This window comes from Homalodisca vitripennis, chromosome 1, assembly GCF_021130785.1.
Source record: "Homalodisca vitripennis isolate AUS2020 chromosome 1, UT_GWSS_2.1, whole genome shotgun sequence".
NCBI lineage: Eukaryota > Metazoa > Arthropoda > Insecta > Hemiptera > Cicadellidae > Homalodisca > Homalodisca vitripennis.
In genome coordinates, this window is record NC_060207.1 from 64,954,565 (window position 1) to 64,973,164 (window position 18,600).

Below are 18,600 nucleotides of genomic sequence, written 5' to 3' on the forward strand. Positions count from 1 at the left end.
TGAATAACACATATGCTATTTGCCCAGTTACTATAACGTGTATCTATTACACAAAAAAGAAATAGGTTTATTATGTGTTTCATGTATGTATGTAAGCGCATGTGTAAACGCATCGGCATGTTAAAAATTAGCACATTGCACAAATATTTTATAAACATTTTCGTATAGAAATGGAAAAGTAAATATTTATCAAGAAATTAAACTGTTCGAATGATAAGAAAATTAAGCTGATATGTTTTTCCTCAGAATTACACCAATTTTATAAAAACTGAATTTAACTCACACAGTAATTAAATATTCTTGAAAAAATTCCACTTAAATAAACCAATTAGCTTCACAGTCCCGAATCTGGCTCCATTCCATAATTACTCAGTCATCAAAATATAATTAATAACGATTACAAAATGAATGACTTGGCAACGCTAGGTCTCTGTGGTATTGCCAATTTCGATGCAAATGAAACAATATTACGGTGATAGAACGAACTACGAACATAGCATTTCTGCGGTCGGCATAGTCGCACACAATCGGCAACGTGAAATACTGCCTTATATTGCCTTATATTTTAAATTACTAAGATCTTGAAGAAAACAAAGTTTATAATCGTGCCTTGTAAATATCACACACCTTGTACACATGCCTAATTTATTTAAGGGCATTTCAAGTTCTCTGGTAAATCAGTTAACAAATATTGTATCAGATAAATGATTGTGTTATAATGATATTTTGTATCAAGTTAATCGTTTGTTAATCAACAGCTGCACTTCAGAAGGATTTACGCCTACCCTGTTTATACTTGTCAGAAAAACCTACAAGTTCACAGCATACTGATGGTTCACTTATATCTGAGCAATGGGATGAATGTCTAGCAAAGTGACTCACCGCAAAAATGTCGACATGTCGGGTAAGGAGGTAACTTACTCGACAGATTTAGTTTACTGCGCAGTAAAATTGTTGAAGTGAGTAAGGCTACCTTAAGTGCTCAAGGTTTTTGCTGGCCAGAGTGCAATGACCAGCCCTACAATGGCTCTCTTTTACTGTACAGGCCCTCTAGAAAAAAAGTTTTCTCTGTTCCAAGGTAGCGTCACTGGGATAATGACCACTATTGTTCCACTTCTTGGGATGCATGGGATCTCGAAAGGAGGCGGATCTCCAATTCGCTACCTTACCCATTTTAATTACCCTAACACCTCGTGAACCGTACACATTGTCTAATAGTATTACTGTAGCGAAATAATTTACCAAATCTTGTCCTACTACACAAACATTACGATATAGCTTAAAGAATTTTTTAATACCTTTACAACAAAACAGTAACGAAGATCGCATAAATGTTTTGTAACTTCCATAAGGTACGAGTAGCTCTGCAATTAACGACAGTTTCTGAAATCCTTGCCTAATATAATGTTCAATGGCTCAAAGTTAGCTGTTCCACTAACAACCTAATCTTTGATAATAAACGAGATATGCCACATCTTGTTAAATATTCAATAGCGGCCACCAAACACAGCTCATTAGATGGCTCCAGAGCGTTGTCTGGCCAAGTTAATATTGCCGTTATCAATGGCTCAAAGTTAGCTGTTGCACTAACTACGTAATCTTTGATAATAAACGAGATATGCCACATCTTGTTAAATATTCAATAGCGGCCACCAAACACAGCTCATTAGATGGCTCCAGAGCGTTGTCTGGCCAAGTTAATATTGCCGTTATCAATGGCTCAAAGTTAGCTGTTGCACTAACTACGTAATCTTTGATAATAAACGAGATATGCCACATCTTGTTAAATATTCAATAACGGCCACCAAACACAGCTCATTAGATGGCTCCAGAGCGTTGTCTGGCCAAGTTAATATTGCCGTTATCAATTGCTCAAAGTTAGCTGTTGCACTAACTACGTAATCTTTGATAATAAACGAGATATGCCACATCTTGTTAAATATTCAATAGCGGCCACCAAACACAGCTCATTAGACGGCTCCAGAGCGTTGTCTGGCCAAGTTAATTAATATTGCCGTTATCAATGGTTCAAAGTTAGCTGTTGCAACAACTACGTAATTTTTGATAATAAACGAGATACGCCACATCTTGTTAAATATTCAATAGCGACCACCAAACACAGCTCATTAGATGGCTCCAGAGCCTTGTCTGGCCAAGTTAACATTGCCGTTATCAATGGCTCAAAGTTAGCTGTTGCACTAACTACGTAATCTTTGATAATAAACGAGATATGCCACATCTTGTTAAATATTCAATAGCGTCCACCAAACACAGCTCATTAGGGGGCTCCAGAGCGTGGTCTGGCCAAGTTAATTAATATTGCCGTTATCAATGGCTCAAAGTTAGCTGTTGCAACAACTACGTAATTTTTGATAATAAACGAGATACGCCACATCTTGTTAAATATTCAATAGCGACCACCAAACACAGCTCATTAGATGGCTCCAGAGCCTTGTCTGGCCAAGTTAACATTGCCGTTATCAATGGCTCAAAGTTAGCTGTTGCACTAACTACGTAATCTTTGATAATAAACGAGATATGCCACATCTTGTTAAGTATTCAATAGCGGCCACCAAACACAGCTCATTAGGGGGCTCCAGAGCGTTGTCTGGCCAAGTTAATATTGCCGTTATCAATAGCTCAAAGTTAGCTTTTCTACTAACTGCTTAATCTTTGTTAATAAACAAGATATGCAGCAACTTGCTAAATATTCAATAGCGGTCACCAAACACAACTCATTAGGGAGCTCCAGAGCGTTGTTTGACCGAGTCAATATTGTCGTTATCAATGGTGAATACCACTTGACGTCATTAGCCACAAAACAACAGCTTGTTACCATTCCTGATACATGCGAAAATAAACAAGACTACAGGTATAATCAGAACGAGTCATATGGTTAACTGCACACTTATGTGTTTATTTAAATCTGTTAAAATAATTTTGAATTTATGTAAATTTATGGAGAAAATTTAGAGGCGTTCTTGTAACTTTTTTAGAGCAAAAATTCATCTTTTCATCAGTATAAGAGATGTTTGACGAAATACTAATAAACCTATATTTTGCTATAGCAATAGTTAAAGATAATTATCAAATGTGAAACGGTTCTATCCTCTAAAAACACACTAATATGATTTTATACTATCACTTATGCTCGTTTTCTTAAGCACATTTTTCCAATTGTATTTTCTAATCATATTTACATACGTACTGATATCAAAGTTGTTTGTTTATGTTTTAATTAATTTATTTGTTATTATTACGCTTGTATTCGGCACTTAAGCCATCAAGAAACCATATAGTTGTAAACAAGTGTATTGCTGTTCATTGAACAAATAAATTAATACGTATGTGTTTTATCAAAACTTGTTTTGTTCTTTTTGTGTTATTACTTTTGAATGGATGCATTCAAAGTCATACTTTGTCTGAGCATTTTTCTAACCTAAAAAAGGAAACTATAGACAATGTTTTATGCATTATATATTAAATACATTACAAGAATCTTAAAAGTAAATATTCACCGCTGGCCTTAAAAAAGTGTAATAAAAATAATAGCAGTTTGGTAAAAATGTCAAGATTTACTAAAGCATTGTTAAAAAATTATTGTTATAAAATCAGTTTTACTGGTATAGTTTTGCTAAAAATTGTTACCTATACCCCTCTCAACTTTGGGGACATTTTCTAAGGTAAATGAGTACTCGCCTTATCGATGAAAATCTAAAAAACTGCATGTAAACTAATGGTTGACTCCTTAGAGAATGTAGACAACACAAATGTAAAAAAAAACTTAAAATAGTAGTTAAACTAATTAAACAAATAGTCGTGCAGTCCTTATAAGATGGGATTTTTAACTGCTTTAGAGTCGAGTGGGGCGTAGCCCGGAGGATTTGGAAATATGTATAGGCCAATCTATATTCATTGCAGAATGATCATGTAAAATTTCAGTACGATCTGTAGAATAGTTTACGCGTGAAAGTAAAACAAACAAACAACGGTACTTTCACATTTATAATATTATTAGGATGTTGCATTTGTCTGTCATATACTGCATACTGAGTTTTCCTACTGTAGATAAAATACTATAGTACTAATGTCATGGAGTTTCAACACCTTCTGGCGACAATACTATTTTACACTTTACAAGCCGTACTAAACAAAGGCAATAAACCGACTCGCCCAACTACACGTCGCGTCGTCAGTTCGTTCCATTTAATCTATCGAAATGTACTCTAGTTAACAATGGTCATTTTAGTCGAGTAGTTGTCAAGTTTATAAGACACGCGTACTTTACTAAGAATCCACCCCAATTCGGGCGCAATAAGTCCAATTAGTGCACAAACTTTTACCAAAAAAATGAAAAGTTTTATATTCTAGAGGGTTACCAATTCTATGAACCTCAACTTTTCGTGCTCGAAACCAATGAAATGGCAGACCACTATTCATGAGATTATTTTTCCGCTCAAGTTGAAGGAATTTCATATGCGGATATCAAATAAAATATCAGACCAAAGAGATACCACTACTTTAAGAATTTCGAGGATCTATTCTTACATAGTCGTTGATAACATATTCATTAATATCTCACATGACGACGTGTTCTTTCAAAACATTTACAACATTTTGAAACTGACAACGTTTGTATATTTATAAGAATGGATTAAATCTGGTTTAATCATAATAATATTATAAATGCAAAAATGCCTTTGTTTTTTATTTACTTTCACGCATTAACCATTGAACCGACTGTACTCAAATTTTACAAAGAAATTACAGGGTCCCTGGGATGAATATTTCGAACTGATATACACCTATTCGTATTTTGGACATTCATCTAGGCTACGCCCCACTGGTCTCTAAAGCTGTTAAAAATCTCATCTTGGTCTCTAAAATTGCGAAATATTAATTGATAGAACCTCTTAAATGTAATCAACTGCTTTGTGTAAACATTGTATTACGTCGGCACGATCATATTTTTCATTAATTCAATTACTTTATATTTGTTTATATTTATAAGGTGAAAGCCTAACAAAAGTAACAACACTTCTTAATTCAACATCGTGGCAACAATACCACCCAATTAATTTATTCGTTATTTTACTTAATTAACTAAATTGAGAATGTGTGATGTATTGAATTTGGTTTCCATAGACATTGCAGGACGGCAAATTTATACAACCTTAAAAACAAAAACGGAGGGACTGGGCATTAGCATGATTCAACAAACCATTTGCTCCGTGACTACGACTTGAGGAAAGCGAGTGCAGTGAGTCTGATTATAGCAAGTGGAATCACAAAGCAATACATGAGGCACTAAATGTAATTTTTATGAGGGGAATCTTCATTAGGTATATAAATACTGATAGCGTTCCTAGACTAGACCAAGGAAATATTATGATATTACTGAGTCTAGGGGATTAGGAAGCAAGAAAATTTACTTCCCCCCCCCCAAAAAAAAGAAAAAAAAGTGTTTGTGTATCATGTATCATCTTTACATATGGATGACAAATTTCATAATGTAAGTATTAAATCGTGTTAGTAATGCTAAGTTTTAATTTTCAAAAATTATCTTTATTCAAAGGAATTTAGAAAACTACAGTTTTAAATGTAACTAACTCTATTACAATATTATATATAGGTTTATTTATATATTGTTTCTTGGGGCAGAATACCAAATGAAAAGTTCCTGCAAAACACACAATTGGAACCTCAACGGTTTTTATTCTTTTGGAATTCCAAGAGTTTATATTTTTTTATCTTTACAGGATCGTAATCTAAATTAAAGAACATCTGTTCTAGACTTTACTTACCTTCTATATTTAAAGTTAGTTTTACCACGACTGTAGGTTTGGAAAGATAACAGGACTTTTAGGACACCTCCCATTCATTTATAAAAAGTATCGGTAACGCAACGTCCCGAGAACCGCAATGTCCCTCTTCCTCAGATGGATAACTAACATAACAGAAATTGTAGAAGTTTATGTAGCATGAACCAATATAAAATGACCAACCTATGTCCTTATTTGACGCCATCTTGTTTCTGCCGTGACGATCGCCAATTGACAATGACCACCGGTCAGCTGTCGGTGGTTGGTTACTGCATGCAGAGTATAGTAACCTATATTTTTAAGTTCAGTTTGCAATACCTATGTTTGTTTTATTCATCGTACGTGTTACACAGTAGGCATGGAGTATAATAGTAGTTAAGTTAATTAGTCTGCCAAACGTAAATATGAGATTACAGATCTCGAAACGTATCGTTACTGATGGTTTGTTTCACCAAACGGAGACAGATGTAAGAAAATAATCGTATTGCCTGCTTAGCTTCGTTCACTTCTACCAAATTCCAAATACTTTCTTCTCTTTTATTCATGTTACAAAATTCCAGACACCGAGTCACAGGAGGAAATCCGATAAATTTATAAAAGTGTGTGACTATGATAAATAAGTTCTAGTTAGGTAATTTTAGTAATGGTAATGATCTGGTTACTGAAGGGTATAGGTCCATGAAGTAATAACCTGCCAGGCAGTGCACAACGATACGCTCTAAATGTGAGTGTACCTATAATAAGTTTCTGATTACTAAAACTAATAATCCTAATTAATATATAATCCTACCTGGCTGAGAGAAAAGCACGAAGATACTACACGGCACGAAGACAAGTATGAGAACGAACAGGACGTGGCGGCGGCGCAGCGCGGCTAGGCTTGGCGCCATGGCCCTGTTACCCGCACCTGTACATAGACAGAGAAATACTGTTGTAGAAATGTATCAATCAGTTTATGTATACATCAAAATGAGACATAATATGTGCTATAAAATGAATGCAGTAGGGAGTCATCAATATGTATATAAAACCAGTATACACATCCTTATTCAACAATATTAGGCGTCCCAGAGGTTCTTCTTGCACCTTCACTTTAAAACAGTTAAGAATTTTCAAATATTCTTTGGGATACCTAATAACATCTCCTTTGATAGATTTAATCAAATAACATTTTTGATGGATTTCATAATAAGCTAATTAATTTTAGGTTAGGGTCTACAAAAGAATCAATGAGCTTACATATGAAGTGATACGTCAATTAGTCTTACTACTACTTTGATGAAACAAAAAAACCCAATGATTCCAAAAAAGCCGATTCCTGATTTTCTGATTAAAATGGAAACCATATGTATAAAGGTTAAAGTGAAACTTCAATTGGACACAGTATCAGATGGAATTAACTTCGGACCTCTAACTTTCATCATTATTCTTCTTTCATCAACACTTTTAAAATAAATTAGCACAAAATGAAATTACGCTTGAAGATCTTTCACATACCCTCACGTTCAATTTGACAAGGGTAAGAACTATTTAGCAGTAAGCCCTTCGTGTAACGCATCATTTTAAAGACCTTTCAAAGTCCGTTGAATAATAAAAATGAAAATTAACGGTCTCAAAGTTAACGCCATCCAACAAAGAATTGAATTTATAATTTTTCCTTTGTTCAAACGACTCTTAATGGAGTAGACTCCTTGGTTTTATCTCTGGAGTATTACGTGACTGCTTATATCATTTAAATCTTTTGAAATTTTCCCAACTTCCATTTTGAGAGTGAGAAGGGAGGTTTTACAATTGCATTTTTTTTAGTTTCAAATGCAACAAAAATCACAGGAGATTTAATAACGCAGAACTGTCCCAAAGATAAGGTGCAAGGAGAGGAGTTTAAACTATTAATACACAGAGCACGCAATAAAAAATACGAGAAAAGTCACAACTTAATGATTTCAAAACAATGTTATACCTTAAAAAATGTACATTTATCCAACAGAATTATAAAATGTTGAAACAAATTTGTGAAAAAAGTAATTTCAGTACATTTATTGAAGTTTTAGGGTTTATATTGTTGTAATATACGTTTTGAGCTTCATTATTGAAATGTAGATATTGTTTTACTGTGCAAGAAATACAATAATAATAACAATCGCACTTATTGAATCATAACGCACTACCCCTTACAGGAATACTGACAATCTGATGTGTTTGTGTATGTAAGCAGGTTGTGACTGCTGTGCTGACAGCTTAGTTGATATATAGAGAAAAGAGTATACAGTACCTGCAACGTACAATCTCTAAATTCCTAAGTTCTAAACTTAACACAAACATTTTGTTGACCACTGAAATCAATAACATTGGTTTTTTCCATGTAGTGTAAGTAAATTATGTAATTCAGGACTTTACAAATAATTAAAATTATTAGCAATTAAAAGTTATTACTAATATACGATAAAAGAATTTTCAAAATAATACATCAAATCACGGCGTTATTTCAGGCATTGTTCAGGACCTGATTACAATATATTTTATTCCAAATAAGCGATTATATACTTTATACCAAACCATTAATATGAGTTAGTAATGTATAGATGGGTATTTAATTCTCAAACAAATATAGTCTACCATTAATAATTGAGCAAATAATGAAGAATTCGTTATTAATAAAAAGGAATTAGTTTGAATGATAAAAACCCGACGGGGGCTTCGTAAAATCGTGTTGTTTAGTGCTCATCATGTGATACATCTTAATATTAAGGCCCTAGAGAATTGAAATACGAAGACATTGAAACTCCCTAGAGTACATAGGTTCCTCTTGAGCTAAGGAAGAACTCTACTAATTGTGAGACCCTACTAAATGATCGAAATTAAAAATAAAATGAAAAGAATTATTGTGCATAGATCGTATGGACAACCATGTTGGTAATTAAAATTTGCAGAAAAGATAAATTTGTAAAAGTACGTAAAATCAAATGATATTGTAACATCTGAAATAGTAAAAAATGTGACGAAGTTACTATGTTGGATTACTTTCATTATGTTCTGCCCGGGTTCTTCGATACTTAGTTGTATTGTTTTACTTTTATTCATAGTCGTGAGATATAATTTCTATAATTTAGCTCAGAAATAAGGAGTAATTATGAAGAAAGTTTTATAATCAGTTTTTATACTGTATTGAACCAGCAATGGATGATAATGAGTAATAATGCAGTATAAGAAACTGTGAAACCCTTCACGTTTAAAAATCAAGTGCAATATAAGTACTGTACAGAAATATTACAATACTTCGTGGAAATTTTAAGAGCTGCCAATTAGTTATTCCGCAAACGTTGTTTTCACAATGAACGGAGGGCTGTTTTGTGCTCCATCCTTTACCGAATTTGTGGACCAAAACCTCGAGTTACCTATTGTATTGGTTTCGCCAATTAACAACCCGGAGTACACAATAGGTTTGGTCACTTGACTGCCGGGCGGTGAGTTTGTTTACAATTAGTCTAATTGGTTGTGACCAGTACCTATCACTATCTTATTAGCGACTAATATAAATATCTCTTGCTTCTTTGTGGAACGTACAAATAATTTTTTTAAATATGCTACTAGTGGTGAATATGTCTTAAATGTTGAAAATAACTTATGACGAGGTTACAGCATTAGACCAACGTTAAACCAATATTACTCAATTTCTGAATTAACTGACCATTTAATCAGATAATTTTACATGACTAAAATTATATCACCTACAGTGACAACAGAGGAGGTGAGAATTGAAAATAAGGTGATGATTAGTATAAACTTAACGTGGTAAAAGCTTCTTTTCTCCCATTGTATTTAACGTATTAGAAAAATTTACTACTCTAACCTTAACTTAAATGATACAAAACAATAGTATATTTTTATATCGAATGGATAATACCACATCTATACAATAATGGTTACGTTTAATGGCTGTTATATGTGTATGGAGGATTTTTTTGAACTGATTTATTTTTTAGAAGCAGTGTAGCAACTTAAAAATTTCGAAAAGATTATTTATAGGAAAAAACTAATAACTATTACGTGTTTTATGACGAATAATGAATGATAGACTGAGACTTTAAAAATTACAATAACCAGTTACGTAAACTGTCACAATTATAATAACAAATAATAAGAAATACAGAAAGTGCAACCACAACTTTAAAAACAACTACCATCTTGTAAAAAAATTACGTACTTTAAAAATCCGAATGACAAATTTTTAAACTTATAATAATATTTATTTTGAAACAGAAAAGCATACACAGTAATCACTTAAATATATTATGAAATAATGAGATAACTAAATATGGTTTGTGGAATTAGTAGCATATCTTTTTCATTGAAGAAATACGCTCCAAATTTAAATAAGATTGAAGTGGCGAATCTTGTTAAATTTTACGGCACACTTTAATAAAATAAAACTTTATCTCCTCAGTTGGATTTTCCTTATTTGGGAACATAAATAAAGCGCCAATGAAATTATACTTCCTCCGCTTAGCTGTTATTTTAGGGCGCTAAGTGTTTAATTCGAAACAATAACAAGAACTTTGTTATTTATGACAGTAACTTTTGAAACTGCACCACTTTGTTCTCTGTTTGTTTGAGACGTTTCACTTTTGATTCGCGCAGTTAACTTCCAAACAACTTAAAAGATTGTTTACAAAACTTCGTTCCCCAGATTTTTAAAGCGTAACATATATAATTTTTTATAAATTTGGACCAAAACGATTCTGTGGGTTCGCTTGTTCCACCTCCTTGGGCATTGTAATACTTGTCGGTGAGCAGTTATTGTTTGGCAAAGTATACACACATTGGTTCAAAATTATTCAAGTGCCGTAAACATTTCTTGCAAGGAGATTAACATGCATACTATAAATGTCATTCAGGAAACACGAATATAACATTGCGGGGTTTAAGATTTTTTTAAATAGATATATTCAAAGACCAAAGAAGTTACAAAAAATTATGTAAGTGTGTGTGTGTGTGTGGTAAATTATTAATACGATCATCACAAATACAGCAATAATTATAATTGTATCAACTAATATATACATATACAATACTGAAGATAAACCTTTATACATACATATGAATGTACTTATATAATGTATACAAGTATATTACACTAACACATACATTGTACATTGTTGTTTTTTTTTTACATTTTAGGAAAATCGGAAAAAATATAAAATGTATAGAACGTGACCGTATTGTAATATAATCGTGTATACTCTCAACACGAGAACTATGTGCCAGATTTTATAACTGTAAATGTTAATTAATCCTTAGGCTTTTAACATTCTGAAATAGTTTCAAACTTTTGAAGATTAGTTAATATGTTCAAATAACCATCTAAACAATGTTGAATTATTTATAGTTTTTACACCTTCAAGAAGTTAATTTACTACTGATTGACAAAAAAAATGATTTTAGCCATTAAATCATCATAATATAAAATATTTTGTAGGACTAGTTGAAGTACAATCTAGATCTAATTGATGTATTAGTATGATAATATAACCACTAAAAGCAAAGCATCATGAATACAGAGCACCTTTAATGCTTAAAATGAAGTTTGAGAGTACTATTCGGGATTTTAAATCCAAAACTATTTGTTACATTGAATTATATTTGAAACCACAACTAGGATTACAAACAGTAACACACTTTCGATGAGCGATTTTTTCTGTAAATTAAACACGTTTCCACAGTTTAAGTAAAGTTGATAAATTAAATTACTGCAATAATAAAGTATTATTCGTTGCGCCGATCTCACAGATCTCAAGCTTTAACATGATGCCAAAGTTTTCAGCCTAGGCCTATTTGTGTAACCATATACAAGCAATTATTTTACTAAAAAATTAAACATGACAGTGGGGGCTTCACCGTTGATTAAATCCCAGTACAGAACTTAAACCACGCATTATTGGACGATAGGAAATTCTTTCCATTTCCAACTTTACCATTACGGAGTTGAACCGCGATACATGTCATCAAACTTTTTATTCGGCCCAGTTGCCAGGTTTAATCCAAACTTCTGCAGAGAGCAATGTTGTATGGCAGCCGCAATTACTTTTGTCACGCGAAAACTGAGCGAAATAGAAATTTGTTGTTAGTGTAACAATAAATCCAAATTCAAATATTAGTGGTACTTCTAAGGAGTGTACTGTAGAATAAAATAGAACTGCTTATAGACTGGTCATATGCACTATCCTTACAAGATAATGATCTTAGATTGTTAAACAAATTCAGTGTTACATCCCAGTTTCCAGGCTATTTACCAAGTAATCAGAAAACAATGATATGAGTCCTTACATTGTGTAGGCCTACAGTTAATTTACTAATTTGTATGAATTATGACTAAGAACATGACGTTTTTAAAAGAATTATGACTTTAAAAATAAGAAATTAAAAGTCTTTTAAGAAACAGTACGTATTGAAATGAAATACTACTTAAGGAAAGTAATTAAATTCTTTTACAAACAAGAAACATGTCAATCCTTTCATTGCAATTTCATATACATACCGAAATACATTCATACCCTCCTTTTCAGCCGTTTCAAAGATCCTAATATTTGAAGACCATCCACACTTTCAACTACATGCTTAAAATTCCTTGTATAATAATAAATACGAATCTTTTTTGGAAGATATATTAAATATCTGTGGTTTTTAAATCAAAACAATAACAATTCCGATAACCACGACACGACCTTAAGATGTTATGAAAGGTCAACTTAACGAATTCTAATCATATAACAATTAATCATCCAAGATCAAACAAGACTTTCTGTGATATTATATCTCTTCATGATGAGATCCTTGGACGAAATAAATATTAAAATTCAAACAATGACAAGGCATATCCGACTTTAGAAAGTCTATCACCGTAAGATGACTGTGTTTAAACTTAATGAATCTTCCAGTTTCCTATATATTATCATTTTACTGTGTGACAATGACGTGCAAAGCGGCTGTTAAGATTAGTACAACATTGGGACTGCAGCTTGTTAATGAAGTATTGTCGACTTTCAAAGGAAACCACACAATTCTCATCGTGATTGGTTCTTGAGAGAAGCAGATTACACGTAAAAATAATTATATATTTCTGTGATATTATTTCAAATAAAAACCTTTAATAAATTACCCTATTGAGTACATTTGACATTTTTTAAATTTATGTTCCTGTCAATCAATAAAATATACCTTAAATGAGTACTTGATCAGTTGATACGTTATTGTATTAAATTTAAGTAGTAAACTGTAAGTTAAAACAGTACAAAGCTTTTTATGTTCTGCATAACGCATATATTTAAACAGCTAAAAACAGTGAATAAATAAATTTCCGTGGGTGGCAGTACTGCAAGCTACGGCACTTAACCACAACCACACCGGCAGTCTGACCACCACAACCGTGGTTGTGTTCCCGCCGTCCACTTGTAACATTATGCTTTATTGCAGTTTCACTGACCAGTCTCTCTGTAATGTCCATTTGAGTGTTATAACATTAACTTTATTTAACCAGCCTTACGTTTATACTTTAGATTAGATAGTTAAAACGGTTAACTATGTATAAACGATGGACAAATTATACTACATATTGGTGATTTCCTGAGAAAAAACTGAACAAATTAAGATTGGTTATATCCATCCAACATGTGGACGTTTTAATTTTATTTTCTCTTTTTTATTTATAACTTTTAATAAGACGTATTTGTTGTTTGTTGATAATTGTTGGAGAAATAAAAACGACTCTGCTTATGCAGGAGAATTTAAACATATAAATACCAGGTTACGTTTATATAATGTTTTGGAAATCTATAAAAGCAAGAATGATGAGAGAAGAACTAAGTAATTGAATATGAAAACTAAAATTAGGTTCTTAATCAAGAAATAAGGGCACTAAACAAGTCCGTATTGATTCTGCTAGTGTAGTCTGTGGGATGTAAAAGCAAAGAAACTAGCGTTCTGGCACACGTTTTCAAATAAGCTATAACGATTAATCATGAACCAGTAAAATATGCATCGGATGAGGCAAGTATCACTGTAAGAAGAAAAGCCTCAAACGTTGCATTAGAAGTCAAGCGTGCATTTAATAATTTGCATTTATATCCCAGAAATGTTTAATATATTTAAATACAATACAAACAATAGAAATTTAAAATTTGATGTAATAAAAAACACGCAAGAAACTCAATATCAAATCTCTTCCCTCCCTCGTAGTTACGCCGTGTTTTATTGCGTGGTATGTTTTTAATGGTGTAACAATGATACGAGTAGGAATTCCGCACGTTTTCAGGGTACAAATAAAACCTTTTTAAATATTTAGTATTTATTTTAAGAGTTAATTTTTTTGAACTCAAATTACGAGTTCAAGAACATCAGTATTAATTTCAGACATGTCGATATGACGTTCGAAATATGTACTCACATGGGCAATTTAATACCTACGGCTCATGTCGTAAACCTTCATAAAAAATAGTAAATATTGATAAACTGTGCAAACAAACGAATTGACAATTTATCGTCTGAACCGGGACTTGTGACCAATAGATATGATAGTTCTCAAAGTCTGAATAAGGTTATAAAAAAAACTTAACAGTTGAGTAAGTAACATGATGCTTATGAATTCAAATTAGAAATTTAATTAATATTAACGGGTAGCGGTTAAAGCTTGATTGTATTTAAACGTCTACAGAAAGATTGTTTGTTTGATGTATTCTGGCATCGTACACGACGAGAGACACAAATAGACGACTTCGTAGAAATTTCTATTCACTCTGTACCTACACGAAGTTTTGTAATGTGATGTATGACGTAGGCAAAGCGAGCGGAAGTTGGTAGCACCAATGATGCTGTTCAGACACCTAACTCATTGTAATTCAGATATTATGGAAAATTTGACATGATAAAGTTAGACCTTGGTGTTTCCACGTTGGCTTATTACTCTCGCCAAATTATTATAGGCAAGATACGATTGAACTAAGACAAGCGCTTATGTTTATACACGTCGATACGCTCAAAGGTGGCATCGCGTCGTCGTCCCGCAAGGTCCTGACTTCAGCAAATGCAGGGCCATTGGTATTTTTTACACAAGCAAACCTTTGTTTGAAATTTATTATTCACAATGGATGATTTGAAAGGGTAACAGGATGTCGGGCATTTTCCATCGTTGTATATTACACAAATAGAACTCTGCGTTTCAAGGATTTGGGTCTATCCTATTGTTCAGATGTTAATAAACTAATAGTAAGAATACACTATTTTTTACTTTTTGGCAAGTTTATCACCATATTTGTGCTTGCTTACCTCTCTATATAGGGTTTCAAGGCCTGAAAAAGATGATAAATCTAAGATTGTTTCCTTTGTTAGAAAGATGATAATATATTCTAATCCTGGAAAAGTAGTGTTCTATGTTTTGTAACATATAAACTAGAAAAATGTCCAAAATTCTGATATCCTTTCACAATTAGACCAACAACTGGAAGGATTACATCTGGAACCCTCAACTGTTAGATTACGATAAATAAACATTTAACTCTTTAAGTATCATTCGACCTTATCAGTTAACAAGACTGATTTATAACTGACCACAGTGTACAAATGCTGAGTGTATAAACTGTGTAATACAGTTAAGTTAGCTAAGCTGTCAGTCAGTCAACAAGACCAATTTATAATTGGCCACAGTGTACAAACTGAGTGTACAAACTGTACAATACTGAATGTACAAACTGAGTTATACTGTTAAGTTGGCTTCGCTGTCATTTAGCCAACAAGACTAACTTATAACTGACCACAGTGTACAAATGCTGAGTGTACAAACTGTGTAATACTGTTAAGTTGGCTACGCTGTCAGTCAGTCAACAAGACCAGTTTATAACAGGTCACAGTGTACAAATGCTGAGTGTACAAACTGTGTAATACTGTTAAGTTGGCTACGCTGTCAGTCAGTCAACAAAACCAGTTTATAACTGGCCACAGTGTACAAATGCCGAGTGTACAAACTGTGTAATACAGTTAAGCTGGCTACGCTGTCAGTCAGTCAACAAAACCAGTTTATAACAGGTCACAGTGTACAAATGCTGAGTGTACAAACTGTGTTATACTGTTAAGTTGGCTTCGCTGTCAGTCAGTCAACAAAACCAGTTTATAACAGGTCACAGTGTACAAATGCTGAGTGTACACACTGTGTAATACTGTTAAGTTGGCTTCGCTGTCATTTAGCCAACAAAACCAGTTTATAACAGGTCACAGTGTACAAATGCTGAGTGTACAAACTGTGTAATACTGTTAAGTTGGCTTCGCTGTCAGTCAGTCAATAAAACCAGTTTATAACAGGTCACAGTGTACAAATGCTGAGTGTACAAACTGTGTAATACTGTTAAGTTGGCTACGCTGTCAGTCAGTCAACAAAACCAGTTTATAACAGGTCACAGTGTACAAATGCTGAGTGTACAAACTGTGTAATACTGTTAAGTTGGCTTCGCTGTCATTTAGCCAACAAAACCAGTTTATAACAGGTCACAGTGTACAAACTGTAAAATACTGAATGTACAAACTGAATATATACTGTTAAGTTGGCTTCGCTGTCATTTAGCCAACAAGACTAACTTATAACTGACCACAGTGTACAAATGCTGAGTGTACAAACTGTGTAATACTGTTAAGTTGGCTACGCTGTCAGTCAGTCAACAAGACCAATTTATAATTGGTCACAGTGTACAAATGCTGAGTGTACAAACTGTACAATACTGAATGTACAAACTGAGTTATACTGTTAAGTTGGCTTCGCTGTCATTTAGCCAACAAGACTAACTTATAACTGACCACAGTGTACAAATGCTGAGTGTACAAACTGTGTAATACTGTTAAGTTGGCTACGCTGTCAGTCAGTCAACAAGACCAGTTTATAACAGGTCACAGTGTACAAATGCTGAGTGTACAAACTGTGTAATACTGTTAAGTTGGCTACGCTGTCAGTCAGTCAACAAAACCAGTTTATAACAGGTCACAGTGTACAAATGCTGAGTGTACAAACTGTGTAATACTGTTAAGTTGGCTTCGCTGTCATTTAGCCAACAAAACCAGTTTATAACAGGTCACAGTGTACAAATGCTGAGTGTACAAACTGTGTAATACTGTTAAGTTGGCTTCGCTGTCAGTCAGTCAATAAAACCAGTTTATAACAGGTCACAGTGTACAAATGCTGAGTGTAAAAACTGTGTAATACTGTTAAGTTGGCTACGCTGTCAGTCAGTCAACAAAACCAGTTTATAACAGGTCACAGTGTACAAATGCTGAGTGTACAAACTGTGTAATACTGTTAAGTTGGCTTCGCTGTCATTTAGCCAACAAAACCAGTTTATAACAGGTCACAGTGTACAAACTGTAAAATACTGAATGTACAAACTGAGTTATACTGTTAAGTTGGCTTCGCTGTCATTTAGCCAACAAGACTAACTTATAACTGACCACAGTGTACAAATGCTGAGTGTACAAACTGTGTAATACTGTTAAGTTGGCTACGCTGTCAGTCAGTCAACAAGACCAATTTATAATTGGTCACAGTGTACAAATGCTGAGTGTACAAACTGTACAATACTGAATGTACAAACTGAGTTATACTGTTAAGTTGGCTTCGCTGTCAGTCAGTCAACAAAACCAGTTTATAACAGGTCACAGTGTACAAATGCTGAGTGTACAACTGTTTATCAGCTCTACAGTTCACCGGAATGTGGTCAACTTTACTGTCGTGTGACGTTGTTAGTAAGTTATGGTAACTCTGTCATATAGTTACGGATACAAGAAGTTCACGTTGCGACAATGTAACCATCTCAACTGCTCCCATAACTTATGAATCGAAATCCTCAAATTTTATAGGCACACACATATAGCAGATATTGAGTCAAGTTTATAGTTACGAATGTACGTAATGAAGTCATCATCAAAAGTGTGTTATTCTAAGTGTACCTACTTTAATAGAAAGAAAGATATTTCACGTGTTACATATATAATAACCTTTATGCTCAGCATATTGTATGTAAGTCTGTTCGTATGCTTTGAAATATCAATTAGTGTGTATTAATTCATCCCCTAAAAATAATTAGGGATGTGTTCTTTATGTAATATGGGAAAGGGATTTAAATAATGGAGAAAGTATTCTACGACATGCTAAAATTCAGAATTTTATTTTATACACCTGGAAAAAATATTGATATCTTGATTGTATTTACTCTACCCCGGTATCCTAAAACTACCTAAACTAACGTTTGATAGTTTCTTAGAGTAGTATAACATTTATCAGTTTCATAACGAATTTTTAGGCGTGCAAAAACCATATAATTCGTAAAATTTAACACCAAATATGAAATGTAGGTTAAACCATTAGGATTAATATATTTTGATTAATATATGGATTATATTAATAATCCACCAATTTCGGGGACATTTAAGTGTACGAGATCGGACCTCCAGAATTTTGATATTTTACAAATAGGTACTAACGAGGAGAACGATTTTCGTTAGTCAGCGATGGCCGGAGGGCTTAATCTCACCCCACTTTAACTAATAATTCCTTTCGCGAGATTCTCTTTACCTTTTGGGGCTATCCGCATTTTAATGATTTTCTGTTTTTTATGTTCATTTTCTAAGCGTTTTTCTGGTGATAAGGCGGCAGGCAATGTGAAGTGGAAAAATAAGTACTTAAAAAGGGGGTTAAAAAGAAATTATTTATAGAAACCAACCTCTCATAAATACTTCCATCGCAAAT

At 33.2% G+C, this 18,600-nt stretch overlaps 1 protein-coding gene across 1 annotated transcript in view; it reads right to left on the minus strand.

Annotated features, from left to right (window-relative positions):
- The window catches only part of LOC124363408 (alpha-1,3-mannosyl-glycoprotein 4-beta-N-acetylglucosaminyltransferase B), a 134,762-nt gene that overhangs the window by 78,242 nt on the left and 37,920 nt on the right, over positions 1-18,600 (minus strand). The window contains exon 2 of the mRNA XM_046818668.1: positions 6,613-6,729. Coding sequence (XP_046674624.1) covers positions 6,613-6,729 — 117 coding nt within the window. The remainder of the gene's footprint in view (positions 1-6,612; positions 6,730-18,600) is intronic.